Source organism: Antennarius striatus, chromosome 12 (assembly GCF_040054535.1).
Source record: "Antennarius striatus isolate MH-2024 chromosome 12, ASM4005453v1, whole genome shotgun sequence".
NCBI classification, from domain to species: domain Eukaryota; kingdom Metazoa; phylum Chordata; class Actinopteri; order Lophiiformes; family Antennariidae; genus Antennarius; species Antennarius striatus.
This window is the reverse complement of record NC_090787.1, coordinates 2,490,411-2,506,955: the sequence shown is the minus strand read 5'-3', so window position 1 is coordinate 2,506,955 and position 16,545 is coordinate 2,490,411. Positions and strand designations below refer to the sequence as shown.

Below are 16,545 nucleotides of genomic sequence, written 5' to 3'. Positions count from 1 at the left end.
GTTCCTGCTTCTCATTATCACCTTTGTGAGTTCGGCTACTGCTGAACAAAACAAAAATAACGCACTCAGCACAACCTTTTGTTGACACCTCCAACGAGCCTCCAGGCGGGAGTGGACGAGCCGACAAAAGCACACGACCGCTTCTCATTAAACCAAACGTCTGAGGTCGTCTGGCTGTGGGCGAACGCGCCGGAAGTTTTCCTGATCGGAGCATCGTCCCACCCGGTGTGGGTCGATGCTCCGATAACGCCTTGACATGTTGCTTTCACGCAGGAACTTTAGCATAGCAGACGTGGCGCTCCTGCGGCGTCGCCTTCAAATGCTGATTTTTGCCGTCTTTAACGCAAAAAACGCAATTCAGCAATGAAAAGCTCAAGAGGGGTTGCTCAGGTCGGTACGTACTTTTTCAGTTTCTATGTGCACCACGTCTTTTGCCTCGGGGTTCTCCTCCCACAGCGGGGGCCCCGATGGGTCCCTCAAGAACGCCACCATGGACTGGACGGGGAAAGAAAAGCAGAAAACAAGGACAGATCAGTGAAAAGAGAAGACTTTAAACATGCAAAAATCACTGGCGCATGTGCAAAGAGACCAGTGATGATTTATCTGAAGTCACGTCAAGACACCACTGTAGGCTGCGCCAGGTGGAAGCTCATACAGACCGCTATGTTGGGTGTAAAAACTATTTTAATACCTTTAAGTGTCTGGTAATGGACTTGGTGTAGCTCCCTGTAAATATAACCAACCATATGTCTTCAGAGGCAACAGCAGGAAATATTTCATTCAGCAGCACCATAACGCTGACAGTGGGGGACACATGCGGAATGTTTAATGATTACTATGTTGTTTTCAGGATGACTCTGTGATGGGACAAACCAGAACTTTTGTCGTTTTATTGTTTAAGAGGTCTTTCCGTCTGTCAGGTAAAGAAATACGAGAAAAACACAAGCAATAAACAAAAACAAAAAGCTGCGATGGCTTGCAGATTTTCTTATAATGGCTTTCTCATTACCGCAGATGAAACCAGATGAAGAAGTCAGCGGCGCGTATCGCAGGAAACTTTATTAGGGAATGGATTTAATCTAAATCACAAAGTTTCAAAAATCTCAAATTTGTAAAACCTGGGATTTCAGATCAGTACTAAATTCTCCTCTAGTCCCTGAAGGGGACATAGCTGGCTCTGCAGCTCAGTTCAGAGGGTTTGTGGAGCATTTTTTATTGAAAGCAGCTGCCTGCTATGGCTGAAAAGTGACTTCTGAGAATGAGAGTGAAGCCGTGGAGCTGGACGGCCAGTTGGTGGGTAAAAGCTTCAGATTCAAGCCACACTTCTCTGAGGGGGGGTTCATCACGACGAGCGACTTTTTTCACCCTGTTGCGCCGCTTTCATGGCTACTTTATACAGAAAACAAGCCAAAGGCAGTCGGAGCCCTTTTATTCACCCTTTATTTTATTTATTTTCTGTGGCTGTTTTCATTCGTATTAAAAGGAAGGACACAGAAAAAACAGAGAAAACACATTTATATGCTTTGCCTACATTGTTTAATGAACCTCTTGCTCTCATTTAACTAAATAAATAGCTGAAATGGAAAGAGACTGGGTGCCAGAGAAAGAATAATAAGTGCCGCATGGAAGCAGAACGCTCACCTTGAACGTAGCGGGTCTGTTGTATTCGGTGTGAAATGTCCCATCTCTGCAAGACACAGCAGGTTCAGCACTCAGTCCACATGGAGCGACACGCGGCAGCTTCCTGCTGCAGGAAGAAGTTCTGAGGTTCTGGGTACTCACTTGTAATGCAGCAGCTCTGATCCGTCTCCTCTGGAGCTGGGGTCCACCTTCACCTTCTTACAGAGTTTACGACCCTCCGAATCGCTGAGACGGAAAGATAGAAATACAAAAAGATCAGATATCGAAAGCAATCTGAGGGACGGTTAAAAATGATTGATTGTATTGATTTGATTTGTGAAAGCAAATTATTTCATTCGTTATCCAGAGCGTCAAAGACAGAAAGCTTTCAGACTTAGCTAAGAGTCAGGAAAAGAAATTTTTTTTTTTTACAAAATGATGGCAGCATCTCCAAACGGAACCAATGCAGATAAGAACACGTCGGGTGTCAGCACACAGAAAGTTTAGAAAATGTACAGATGGGTTTTTCTGTAATTTTTCTGTAGCTGGAAAGGAAATAAATATGCATCAAGCCACCTACGCGTACTTCACACTTGCCACAGTGAGGCCTGATCACAGACTTTCCTCTTCCGTAATAAAGACGGGGGAGATACGACGAGATGGAATTCAATTACAACCCAGAGCGAACCAGAAATGGGGTTCCGTAACAACAGGAAGTGTGGGTCTGTGCGTTCATGTGCTGACGGAGTACTTCAGGTAACGCCTGTGTGCTTTGGTGCCATATTTCTGCTGAGTCGTGAAGGCAGATGGCGCCGGTCGGAGCATGACAGGAGCAGATGTGACCTCGACATGTACGTGGGGGTGACGCCTCGTCATCAGATTCACGAACAACTTCGACTAAATCGTGGATGTGAGAAAACAAGTCGGCTTTACTTTCAGTTTATTTTGTTCCGTTATTTATTTCTTTGTGGGAATTATTTTGATAGGTTGAAACCAACCCTTGATCTGAGTTGGCTTTCTGCAGCGATGCTCTGATTCCAGGGAAGGTTGAAATCTTTTATATATGTCTACCACGTGAATCGGACGTCAACGTGTCACATGTCGATTAGCATTCCTTTTTATTTCTCATCCAAGTCATTTCTCATGAAAATATGTCAGTTTGCAGCCTCTCAAAGGACACAATCAGATGATTTTCTTGGTTTTGCACGACTGCAGACCAAAACAACCAAAGACATTTGAAGATGTTGGATTCTGGGAAAAATGTTGATGTGATTTTTTTTTCATGATTTGTCTATTTCAACAAACTTAAGGTGAATAAATTAATAACGAAGGATGCACTTTTGAGTGTGTGTGTGTGTGTGTGTGGGGGGGGGGGGGGGGGGGGGCTGGAATGACAAAACACCAGGTTTTCCTTTATTGCCACTGCTTGGAGGCAGGCAGATAGGTGTCAAATCTAAACAACAATCGAAGCCTGTAGCAAATTGTACCTGATTTAACATTTCCAATCACTGGTTGATGAACCCGACTCAAACTGACGTTTGTTTTCAACTTCTTGGTGTTTTCGTTTCCTCGACAACGTCCTTTTGTCTCCAGATCTCAGTAATTATCTGACTGACTTGAATCGATTACTTGAATGAAGGAAGATAATAAAGACTAAGTGCTGTTTGCTTTCAACTTGACAGAGTGTTTTAAAAAAATCTTTCTTCTCGTCCCCAACAATGTCCTCCTTTGCTGATAACGGCATGACGATAAAAGGGTTTCAAACCTGAGGAGGGGCTGGTGAAGTCAACGGAGTCACGTTTGAACAGATTAATAATGGATTCATCAGGTAAAGACGACGACACCCCAGCGCCGTTTAATTCTTTTCTACACACAAATCCCAATCTGTGCCTTGCTGCTCTTGTTGATCCAGACCAGACATGTTTCTGATCGTGTTCTATTCCCGTCCTAAATTCCTAGATGAACGGGAGCAGGGCCGCACAAACCTCGACTCCCTTCCTGTGAGATCATCCTTCCCCTGCAGACCGATGTCAGCCAACACTCGGGTCCCTGTCATCTGTTCAGAGCGTGTCATTTCTGGCCTCGCTAGCCTCCTTTTCTTGGCAGGACCGATGCTTTTTGCTGTGATATGCGACCCCCCCCCCCCACCATGAGCTCGCAGCTGGAGCTCCGATTTGGAAACGGCCCATTTGATATGGTGGGACAAGTTTGCCAAACGGCATAGCGCTTCACCACCGAGGCTGGCACCGGATCTGTGTGGCCCGCAGCGATGAACCCGGCTCCCGCAGTAGGAAACTGGCTCGGAATAAATCTGCACTAAGCACGAGTACGTGTTAGCATGCTAAAATTTAAGAGAGCGAGGATACTGTACGTTTACAGCCAGGAAAGGTATGAGAGTTAAAAAGTCAATAAAAAGAAAAAGGACAAGCATCACAGCGGCTTTTTGAAGGAGGATGAGGACACCGGTTCAGACGACTCCCTGGGAACATTTGGAGCCGAGTTTCTCTTCCTCCATCCGCCTGGTCTTTAATGTGGATAAGCTTGTGATATTGTGCATGCTGCTATGAGCATCACGAGTCAAAGGGGACATTCTGCCTTTCCACACAGCTTCCTGTTCTATGATATAATTTCCTCTCTGGAGAGGAAGACGAGAGGTTGGAGTTGATGGTTTGACAGGTGTAAAGAAACACACATCGTAAGTGGAACTGAACACCAGGAAAAGGCTGAGAGGAGAACGAGCCAAAGTCGAATCACATGGGACCAAAGCTAGCTGTGCATGGAGTAAACAATTCTTTCCTGCATCCAGGGATCGCCTTACAGTTGTTTCAGTGTGGACTGGGGATAGTTTCACTCCAGACAGACAGATGTACTGGAAAAAGTTCTTCAAGTGTAAAGTAATATACAAATAGATGGAAAATCTGCTTGTTTTGTCCAGATCCAACCGCCTGAGTGAGAAATAAAGATCTGAACATTCAAGCATTTTGTATTCTTACTCTTATTATTAATTTATCTCAAGAATAATTCTAGTACAATAAAATGTCACCTAAAACTGCTTGTTAAATCAATTTTATAACATTTATTACATAAAAACAATTTGGTTTTTAGGGACTAATAGAATCACAGATTAGCAAAACAGCTGGAAATTAAGCACTTGTCAATTAAATAATAGTTTCTCCTAGAGGTGGACTGATTTATCGGCTTGATTGGAACTATTTAGACATTTATTGATTAATGTCTGTTTATATGCATTATTTCTACAGACTTTGGGGCTGGGATTGAACATAAAGCGTCACCATGTTGCAGAGCAGATAACCGGTGCACAGCTTTAAGCAAACGCCCTGATCGTAATTCTTTTACCACTTGAAGACAAAGCGTGAACAATGAAAACCAAAGGGGGATCAAGTACTGCCAAAGACGTGTAACACATTCGATTCAAAGTTTAATAGCTCCATTAAATGCTTTCTGTCAAATAGATTCTATACAATAGATCCACTACAACGAGGCCCTTTACATCCTGGTGTAAAAGATATAAATTGTGCTGAGGCCTGAATGCAGAGACGTCCAAAGAGACAATGGATGGCAGGAGGAGACGACTTTTGACCTTTCCATTACTTACCCACAGTTGACCCAGGCAATAGTCCCTTCGCCTTTCACTATCTGAGCCACATCTGAGAGCAGTTTCAGGTGGGAGTCCCCTGATGTGGCTGCAGAAACAAGAGAAACCCACGGTTAGCCTCCTCACCCAAACCGTTCAATAGCTCATGACGTCCGGGGGGCCCCGTCGCACAGAGGGCCGCTGTCATGTCAAAGCATCGCGGTGAGGAATCGAGTTACGGACCGGCTCGGCGTCTTGATAAAGCCCCGGGTTCTGGAGAAAGAGATAGGTGAGTGTGTGGTTGGGGGGTGATGGAGGAGGCTTTTCTGAGACCTTTCAGTCGACTGGATCAGGGAGGGGGTTTGGGTTACATCAGCTTTCAACATCTTACAATAGTGTGACCAAAGAGGGGACACAAAGACTCTGCTGACTGACTGTACATTGGAACAGGGTTAGCAGGTGAGATGCTCTCGTTTGTAGCTTCTGCATGCTACATGCAGACATGTTCCAGGACACGATTGGACATCAAGTACGGACTCATAGAAGTCCAACAAACAGTTCAAAACCACGGGAAGATTGCATAATCACGTCAGAGTAGAGATATAGCCTAGCTCTGCAGATAGCCATCCCAGAGAAAAGGATAAACTTGTGTGTGATAAACTCCACCGGATACAACAATACACACAGTAATATTAGTGATTTCCATCAGATAGGGCAAGCAAAGGAGATTCCCGCGAGTAAAGTAAACAGAGTGTAATATTCCAGTTCTAGTGTAGCGCGATGCATCATCTTTATATTCCCCCTGAAACCAAACGCGTTTTATTCACCGCATAGAAGGAAAGATTCTCCTTGTTGCTCCAGGCCGGTGCTATATTTAGGTTCCCGTCGCCCTACCAGGCTTCTCCTGGTCCTGGTGAATAAAACGGGTGACAATTCAGTGCTGGTTTATTATAAGGTACGACGCGTTGGAGGGGAGCTCAGTAAATACCGGCCGGTGGACGTTCTCAGAGGGTTGTTAAAGTTTGATGAGCGCTAACTGGAGCTCTCTGCACAGGACTGTGGCTGCAGAGGGTTAAAGGCTGGAGATGAGGAGGAAGAAGCAGGGCAAAGCTGCCCCCACCTGAGACGGGGAATGAATTTTCACAAGTGCTCTGATAATTGGTGGGTGAAGAGGATATTACATGAGCGAGGCAGGAACCCTGCTTGAAAAGGGGAACTTTACGTGTTTGGAGAAAGGCGGTGCTGCAACTGGTGATCGATCAGATTGACCGTTTGATGCGCGGGAGGCTTAATCGATTCCCTTCTGCCAGTCGATACGGGGCATGAATTATGAAACAAATAAATGTGTGGCTCTGGGAGCGCTCCGCTGCTAACTGCTAGAAGAGTATTTAGAAAGGACTAATTAGAAATATCAAGCAGCTCCTTCTAAAAAAGAAATGCGCTGAATTAAAATCTGCTGGAGTGCATTAGGGTTTCCCCAAAGGCACGGAGAGATGTGATTGGTTTTCCTCCCATCCCTTCCTACATCTGCAGGTTCAACCACATAAAAGACAAATATACTGCAGCCCACAGATGCGGTTTTCAACTTGACACCAAACTGAAGTCCCTGAAGGCACCACCATCGTGATGACAAGTTGCCTTTCACATTATTTCAATTGAGTGTTTCATTTCACTGCCTTTTAAAGAATGATGAATTTGTTTGTGTCGCAGAAATAGAGAGTTAATTACCGTTAATCTCTCTTTTGAGTGCATGACTCCTGGGGTTTCTATCATCCAGTGATTACCCATTCGTATAAGAAAAACGTCCAACACACGAAAATCTCTCTAGTCACAATGTCTGGTGGAATTAATTCACTTGTGTTCATAGCAAACATGAAGCAGCCTGATAGTAGACTGTCAATGTAAAGAACAAAAAACACCAACAAACCCCCTCCCTGATGCTCCTACAGATCCAAAATGATAGTCGAGCAGCGGCAGATTCAATAGAAAGTCAGATCCAATAAGGAACAAAGAGAGGATGCCGTCTCCCACCTGTCTTGGTGTAGAGAACCAGAACGTTGGTTCTCGTTCGGAGCAGCTTCTTGAAGTCTTTGTGGTCGCTGACTTTCTCTATGAGCGGAGAAACCTTCACCGCCTCCAGCACCGGAAGCAGCCACACCTGCTGGCACGAACAGACAACAACAACAGTAAACAACGGAGCCGGACGACAAGTCCAACACGAAAAACAGAAACACAGCATTCTACAAAAAGGAAGCATAGTATTCTGATCATGTATCTCACAGCTCTTTCTTTCATTCTCATTGATATTGATATTTATGGACATTTTCGTGTCTCTCTGTGTATCATTTGTGTTGATCTGTTTGATTTTGTCACCTGACACCAGTGCAGCCGTCTGATTAGGTTACTGTGACAACAGGACAAAAGCAAGTTGTGTCAGTATTTGGCTTGGAACACGTGAATCACAGCATGAACGGTAGGCTGGCTAAATGCTAAGCGACTTCCTGACTAGGTGGGCAGGGAGTGGTGGCTGCATAGGCGGATTAAAATAATCCACATTGAACGAGACAAATATTTGCATGACCCCATCAATGAATACTGGCACATTTACTAAAATACATCAATAAATGATGCTAGCTCTCCAAAATGAAATGGTGCCTTTGGTATGTCAAACATTTCTATTTCTATAATGCAATTAGAAACAAGGATCCTATTATCAACTCCACAATGTTCAACATTCACCAGAATGAGGCCAAGTAAAGGGACAACCTGCAGGGCCCGCAGCAGTAAGGATGCTCTGACCCAGACGTCTAGACATCACCATTTGGTCCTTGTCAGCGTTGCTCAGAATCGTACACTTTCTCATTCTACCTGCCTCCAGCACATCAACTTCAAGGACAAAATGTTCACCTGCTGCCTAAAACACCCCGACCCATCCTGACAGGTACCATTGTAACAAGATAATCAATGTTATTCCCTTTGCCTGTCAGTGCCGATAATGCTACAGCTGATCGCTGCATAGATACCATCGGTTTCTCTGATGAAGCTCTGAGGAAGACTCCACCGATTACACTCTGAATATTACAAAAGCTCCCCTCCAGCAGGCTTGAAAGGAGGATCTGAAGCTTCATAACTAATTTGCAGAAATTACAAAAGAACATAATCATCAACCAGTTACAGGAAAAACACAGATCGCGGGAAGCTACTCTACAAGCATAATCTAGTTTCTTCTGCCTAATTAGAAGTTTCATAGCGCCACCGTTGAGTGTTTGATACTCAACAGACAAGCTTCCTTAATTTAGGCCGGCAAATGGAAAGTAGAATATTAGTGTAAGCAAGATATCTAATCTAAATTAAGATCTTTCCATCAGGGGATTATTTAGTTTAACGTAGATAAATATCTGCTTGAATATCCACTGATTTCTTACTGTAAAATACCGTTTTGCATATATTATGCAGATGGTAAGATTGCATATGGATTATGAGCCGTACACTGGTCATGCAAGAATCTGTATGATAACCGTAGGTAATTACTGAGTTTTATTAACATGCAGACAAATTTAGGTACTGTCTGTAGCATGAAATGCACCACCTGATACCTGCACCTACAGTCATAAACAGCACACAACCGCTTTCAGACTGACAACTGAAAAATAAAATAAAATGAAACAATTAATTTAAATGCAAACACGCAAAAACAGCCAACGCTTTTGAGTAAATGTTTGTCATACATGAAAATGTGCAAACAACACGGTTAAGCTCCGGGGCTTTGTTGTGTTTTGTGTCACGCCTGAAACTTTTGTCATTATTGAAACCTCGCACAGTGGCTCAAAATGAAGCGGCGCCGTCATAATGGATTCAATATGAGAGAAGTAAAAAAAAAGAGCCTATTTTTGGCATCACGCTTTCATTTGGTGATGGTAATGAAAAGAAATGCATAAATGCATCTTAAGGTGTAACAATGAGGGCAGAATGACCTTTTTTTTTTTTAAATTTTGCTATTCGCTGACCCTCATTACCATCAGTAAGTGGGAATCCACATCCATAAATATGTGTATGGCTCTTGTCTTGAATACATCATGCACCCTCCATTTAACTGTGGTCCATTATAAAGACCAGCTTTTAATGGAATACAAGATGTAGCTTCAAGCACTTTGGAGCACATGATCCAAAATTAGTATTTTGGATCGAGTTTCATCATCTTTAATTTATATTAATCAATTGTGTTAATTTACTGAAACTGGGACTGTCTCAAAACTAACAATATGAACCTTTATAGATTTTATTCAACGATGGTGTTAAACAGAACAGAAGCTAAAAAAAAATTAAAAAGGCTTTTTAACAATCTGAACTTTTGCCAAAATCTCACCAGAAAAAGGCGACAAGCCACAAAAAATTCAATAAAAAATTGTTTTAACAGCCATTAATATAAACACAATGTATTCCACATCCACACTCTCAGGTTGGTTATAATATAGTCCCAATAAATATATAACAGCTAATATCTTACCAGACACATGTAATTGTTGCTCACTTACAATTAACGTTTATTACACTGCAGAAATTTAGTGCTGCAAACTCGTGTTTTCCAGAGGACATCTTTGCTTCGTGGGTCTGTGCCCTGCGTCTCGGCTGGCAGGTGACACAAATCTGGCCAATTGCTGTTTATCACTGAGCCGTGTACGACAACAGCTTCCTTCTCCGCCATCAGTGAGAGAGCTATAATTGTGCTGCACCTTCCCAGCGCCATTTCCCTGTTATCGCCTACTCAGTGCACACTACATTCAAGGAGGCACCTCATTGGTACCAAGTAGATCAATGGAGGCGAGACTAAACCAGGTGTAGATGATATTTAGAAACACAAAGCATGAACAGAAATATTCTTTTATGTCATGCTTTGGTTATACCAAATGTTATTAAATGATAATTAATGAAAAGTATATTACAAAAGACAAATTGTGATATAACTGATGTCACTGTGATTAAAAACATACCATTCCGTACCAGCCTGCCAACATATCGGTCTGGCTAACAAAACTAAAGCCTAGCATTAGCTGAAAATCCCTCCAAAATGTTGGAGCCGTGATCAAACCGGGGCTCTGTTCAGAAGCAGCCAGCCCTCACATGCAGTCACAACTAGACAGCTTAAACATCAAATGGCATGTACAAAGTCCACCCTTTTTAAAGGAAACATTCACATCATTGTAAGCTGCTTGAAATCTTGCCACCATCCATCATAGCACAACCATGCGTGTGATAATTGCAAGGTTGAACTGGCATTCAGTGATTATTTGCAGGATATACTTAGACTGAATGTTCAGAGGAAAATCCATTAGTGCTCCATGCATTGACAGTCCTTATCCGACATAAAGGTAAGATCCATTATGTGAAGAAGCAGCTCCTACTTAGCAGCAGGTGCCCAGCTACTGCCTGCATTCACATGCCTTTCATCAGCTGGGACAGATTTCATCCAGTTTGAAGGGTAGAAGGGAATAAAAACAAATTACACCAAAACATCACCACAACAAATCAGGTGCATGCCAGTTTTACAATTATTCTCATTGTGGGGTGTACATCCAGACTGTGTCACTGGAGCAAAATGTGAACCAACTTGTGGAGAAAAGTTAACTACATAACTTCGAGGGTTTTCACAAAACCCAGCAATCAGACCTACTGGTCAACATTGCTGTTACCTACCATTGTCCTGTTAAATGAATGAAAAAACTTCACATAACTGCACAAAATCAAACATGTTTTATTGAGACAAAAGAACTTGTTTGTTGTGTTAAAGATGCTGTACAGTGCATTCATCATCTATTAGGACAGCTTAATATGTTCTATTTTTTTCCGTGTAGTCCCAGACTTGATCATGTGGATAAATGCCAACTTTAAACTTTAATTCGAAAGGAGGCGCCCACTCCGTGACAGAAAGTGGCACGAGATGAATCACCAGTTATTAAGTAGGATGACTTTTCATTATCTTGTGCAATTGATTTTGGTCCCGTAAAGCTGAGGAACTAAGTGTACCTGGCTATAATTCCTACACCGTTCATCTGCTGTGCATCACAATGCAGAAGTAAAGCCACGCGTCAGCACTTTGACGTCTGTGTAATTATTTAACTACAGATCCGGGGAGCTGTGGCACACTGCCAAAATAGGATAACAGCATCACTGTTCAAACACACGCCGTGTGTGTGCTGGACACACACCCAAGCAACACCTTTGTTTGCAAAGATAACACAATTAGGCAGGAGGGTTTGGAATAAACTTGGTGGGAAGTTTGAAAAACACATCACAGGTTAGAGAGGATTTGGAGCAGATGAGCACTGCAATACTTTTGGAGTAGATGGGACTTGTTCTATTGACATAATAATGAAATTTTCCCCCTACACCTTGAAGAAAACTGCCTTTAGTGCAAGTTTGACATGAATAACCATCATCTTAATTACCTAAAAGCAATTCCTTCTCCTGGGACGTGAAAAGCCACTACAAATTTGAATATTTATTGGTTAGCAAATCTCTCCACCTCCCTTTTCAGGGGGAGGCAAATAAAAAATAATTGCTGGCTGCTCCCTGCTCTACGTCTCAGTCCATCAGGATTAACCCGTTCGGCGTGATGACGTCACACGACCGTCTAAAGCTACTCTGCTGGAGGACTTTGTCTGACGTCACCAGGTGAACGGTAGCCAACATATCCACCTGTGGGTGGCCGCTGCTGTTAGCTCGACGATAAGTTGTGAACTTTCAACACCTTCATGTGTCGGTGAACGTATAGTTGTGTTGATAACAAGAGGAAATTAAACCATGTTAGCATCGGTATTTAAATGCAGGCTACGTCATAAAGATGAGCTAGCTCGTCAGGTCCGGGTCTCCTGTGTTCACCGTAGCGGTACATACCTGACGCTGGATGGTACTCAGCTATGGAAATGGACCCAATGTACACAAGTGAGGTAAAAAAAATAATAAAAGAGAGAAACTGGTCCCACAAACACAGAGCTCCATAAACCACAGCACCCCAATATTCCTACCAGCTAGTTCCCTAAACTAGAGCCCCAAGTTCAGTCCCAGTCGAGGGCTGTCAACTTTACATCCCGCTCGGACAGGCGATGAGACGCAGCGAACGGGCATTGGCGTTTGTATCCTCTCTAATTTTAAAATAGACGCATACAAGTCTCTTTAAAAAAGGCGCAATAATTCACGCAACTCATAAAGAGAACGTCGGTTTCACTCACCAGCAACAACAACACGAACATTTTCCCCTCTCTCGTCTGACTCCCGCAGTGATTCCGAGAGGCCATGATGCAGTTGCCACGTCTGGATACGCATGCGCTTATCCGTTCTCCGTGGCTTCTTGAGCACGACGCAAGGCTCCATGGGAAATGTAGTCTAGAGGGAAGTAAGGCGGGTTCTTGCTGCACCTGCCTCCGTTCAAAAGCCTCCACAGCCCCATTCCACGGCGCTCGGGTATCGATGAGTAAATAGTCAAGTTGTTTTTGTTTTTATCAGCAAAATGTCTAAACATATCAGTGTGTAATTAGTGAATTGGTTTGTGATGGAATGAGTCTTAATCAGCTCATCATCAATTCCACTTATGTCCCTTTAGAAAATTGGTTTTAATTATAGCTGCACGGCATCTGATTAATGTAGTACCCGGGCCAAAAAGCCAATAGCCTATAACATAAATTGATCAAAACACAGTTTCCAATTATAAACAAAGGTTTCATGGCATATTCTATCATAAATATGCCATGTAAACAAATAAATCACTGAGAGATTGGTATACAGTATATTCTATTCTATTCTATTCTATTCTATCATGATTAAGATGTGCGTAGTTTAATAAACTTTTGGGGTTTTTTAATGGAGTATGTTATAAACGACATTTTTCATGACATATATGCACATATATGCAAATATATATATGCATATATTTATATACTGTATACAGTATACTGTATATACATACTGCGTGTGTAGTGTGTGTGTGTGTGTGTGTGTGTGTGTGTGTGTGTGTGTGTGTGTAATAGAATAGAATAGAATAGAATAGAATAGAATAGAAACATAAATGGAGCACTCCGTTTAATTAGGCTAGCCTTATTTACTCCCCCCGGTTGAACAGGATAAGCGGTCATGGATGGATGGATGGATGGATGGATGGATGGATGGATGGATGGATGGATGGATGGATGGATGGATGGATGGATGGATGGATGGATGGATGGATGGATGGATGGATGGATGGATGGATAGATGGACTACTCAGTACGTTTAATCAATCATATAATTTATGAATAAACAAAAGGAGACAGCTTCTCTTTGTGAGTGGAGTTGGACTGGACTGATCACTCCTGTTATTGTTTAACTTGTACTGTCTTCTAACAGCGAGGAAAACACATTATATGCCCAGTGGAGTTTTATTGCCAGGTTACCACACACACACAGACACACGCAGCAGGTTCTGTGGAGTCCCAGACGAAAACACGCAGGGCGATGGTTTCCCAGAAGCCCGTCTGCGTCCCTCGGGTCCGGGCTGTGATTCACGCTCCAACGCGGCTTCTGCTCCGGACGCGGACGCTGTTGCGACACTCGTCCAGCTCTCCGGGGGTGTCGACTATCTCACACACACGCACGCACACACACACACACACACACACACACACACACACACACACACACACACCGCCCACCCTGGTCCTTCCTCAGCCCGTGGTATCGTCCGACGCTCAAGGAGAGAGACAGCGCTGTTTTCGGTTGCAGGTCGTTCTCGGAGTGACGCACACAGCGGCTTAGGATACAGCGTTAGAGTCCGTCTCTATTCCGTCTCTACTGCTCAGACTGCCAGTCTGATTTTCTCCCCGTCTCTGCCCGAGATTGTCATCAACTTGGAATACAAACACCTTCGAAGGTAAAAGGAAAACCGACTTTTTCTTTCTTTTCTTTGGTAAAAATCCTAAAACGACGGATACAAAAGCACTTTCTGGTGCGCTGTGCATCACTTTCCAGATTGTATCCCGGTTTAGATTTTGCTGTTGCGGGTGTAAAGGATGTCGCTTGACTTTGATTGAGGTGCTGGATTTTTATTCGGAACACAATAGCCTGAACGAGCATCTTAGAAACATTACAAAAATCCTCCATCATTACAGGACTGGCTTTATTCAGCCGTCTGTTGCGTCCGTTCATCTCTGGATTATTTCCCTTTGAGAGCAATGTGGCAGTTTTTATTCTAAATGTCACACTTTTCTACGCTTTTGTCTACTTTTACTGTCGCAGGCAGGGCGATTTGTCCGTTTATGTGTTATTCAGAGCAGTTAGCAGCTCCTTTATGCCTCGCCAGCTTTACTTTCCACTCACGTTTCATCCCAGGATCAGGGGAGTATTTGTGGGCTGCGGGAGCTGCCTGTGCTGCCACAACACTATCTCAAACTTACTTTGAGGTGCAGGTCGCCCTTTATTTCCTAATCTAGACGGCAACTTTAAAAATAATAATCAGGGGGAAAAAAACTTCACATGCATGTGTCAAAATATTTTGTACGAGATTAGAATTTTCCCTAAAAATGGTCTACATTCAAGCGCTGAAATCTAAATTGCGCCACATAAATGTGATGTAAAAAAATCACCATCTTATTGCCATTTCCATCCATGATTGTGTCATCTGTTTCCCCACTTGTTATGACCTCATTAGTTATCATTTCTCATCAACAGATTGGCTTTTACGCACGGATTGCGCAATTTACGCACATCCTGGAGCCTATTTCTTCATTCCTTAAACATTTGTCGGATTATTTTCTGCATGAAAACATTAAAAAATCACCTCAGAAAGTCATTAATTGAGGCTTTTCCTTTGAATTTCTCCCCCCATCTCTCCCATGATCCTGTTATATTTCAAATTGTAAAGAGACGAAAACGTCCAACAGGAAGCTTCCGATCGAAAATCGAACGCTGTGCTTGAAAAAACGTCATTTTCCTCTTCGTGTGTGTTGAAGTTGATCATTCTGGGATGCATTGTTTGAGCCGGAGATGATGTGTGCATGGGGAGCGACAGAGGGCAGTGTTGAGCAGCGCTGTGAGGCTGTGATCTCACCTTTCCAGGTGAAGTTTACCGCAGCTTGTGTCGGGCTGTGTACGCGGATGCGTCTGAACGCTGAAGCTGCTCTCTCGGCCTCAGACGAGCGAAAATACCCGGAAACTACTTCAATGGATTGTTGTTTGTGTGACTTTTTCCTCCCTCTTCTTCTTCTTGCGATTAAATGCCAAGCTTTTTTTTCCCCAAACCACCAGCTTGTATTTACAGACAGCTCCCCAGAACTGTACTTCAAACAAACTCAGTCCTCAACTGACATTTTCCAAGGCTTAAAATATCACATTTACTGAAATAAACAAATCAAACATTTGATTTGCTTCATGAGAACCACCACTGGGGCTTTTAGGAGCTTTTTTTTTTTTTTTTTTTTTTGAGCCCTTGTCTTTTCTCATCTGGCTCGATAAGAGCCTCAGCCTCTTCAGCAGCATCAATGAAGGACACTGTATTATTCATTAATGCGTAAAACAGCTCTCTAATGCAACTCAACATGGCTGCTTTGCATTTTGGGGGGATGTGTTAGCTCAAAAAACGAATGCATTGAGGTTTATTAAAAAGTGTCGAGCAACTCATCATAATATGTTTTTGACAGTTGTTGTCTTGATTTGTTGATTATTCATGCTATTAATTTGCTGCAGTATTTATCGCCACAGACGTAATCCAAGTAGAATCCGGTTTTAGTCGCTCCTGTTTTAACCTGATTCTCCCAACCTGGAAGTCAAAAGAGTCGTCCATCTCTTGTTTTTACTTTGTTTGTTCATCAACTCGTGTGACAGCCCTAAACGGACCCTCCTTTTGATCAATATTCATTTATTCTTACAGTTTTTGTACGACCCGCATGGGTGTCTTATGGATGTTTAAAACTTTTGTTGTTTGAAGAGCGGCTTCGAGATCCTGGGTCGGCCCTTTCAAATGGAAAGCAGGTTTTCTTCTTTGATGAACTTATGAGGGCTCTTGACAGATCCTGGTGGGGAACGGAATGGAAGAGCGAATCACAAACTAGACCCACCCCCTCCAACACTTACCCACCTATCCACCTCCACCTCATCTCAATCCACCTTCACTTCCCTCGTTTTCCTATTTCCCTGCCTCCCCCCCCTTGGCGTCTGTGTTGTTGCAGCGTCTGAAAGTCTTTTTGTTCTCGATGATATGGAGGTTTGGGTCTCGGTGACATTTCATGCCGGCATGCATGTGATGTTTTTTCATCAACAAGTGCAGACGCTGTGGAATCGAAGCTGAACGGAGAAGAAAGTTT

General features: G+C 43.2%; 2 protein-coding genes across 7 annotated transcripts in view; one reads left to right on the top strand and one right to left on the bottom strand.

The window, feature by feature from the left end:
• Positions 1-12,525, bottom strand: part of pdia5 (protein disulfide isomerase family A, member 5) — a 31,372-nt gene extending 18,847 nt beyond the window's left edge. Inside the window, exons 1-6 of one of the 2 annotated variants that reach the window (XM_068329726.1) lie at positions 12,445-12,525; positions 7,247-7,373; positions 5,237-5,324; positions 1,783-1,866; positions 1,642-1,687; positions 403-495 (exon numbers count right to left, since the gene is read on the bottom strand). In XM_068329726.1, coding sequence (XP_068185827.1) covers positions 403-495; positions 1,642-1,687; positions 1,783-1,866; positions 5,237-5,324; positions 7,247-7,373; positions 12,445-12,510 — 504 coding nt within the window. In that variant the 5' untranslated portion in view covers positions 12,511-12,525. Of the gene's footprint in view, positions 1-402; positions 496-1,641; positions 1,688-1,782; positions 1,867-5,236; positions 5,325-7,246; positions 7,377-12,444 lie in introns of both variants that reach the window. The other variant, XM_068329725.1, reaches the window with a different exon arrangement.
• Positions 12,526-13,894: 1,369 nt separating this feature from the next.
• The window catches only part of sema5ba (sema domain, seven thrombospondin repeats (type 1 and type 1-like), transmembrane domain (TM) and short cytoplasmic domain, (semaphorin) 5Ba), a 110,571-nt gene continuing 107,920 nt past the window's right edge, over positions 13,895-16,545 (top strand). For 3 of the 5 annotated variants that reach the window (XM_068329507.1, XM_068329508.1, XM_068329506.1), the window contains exon 1: positions 13,898-14,117. The gene's annotated coding sequence lies outside the window, so the exon portion shown is untranslated. Of the gene's footprint in view, positions 14,118-16,545 lie in introns of all 5 variants that reach the window. The other 2 variants (XM_068329509.1, XM_068329510.1) reach the window with 2 other exon arrangements.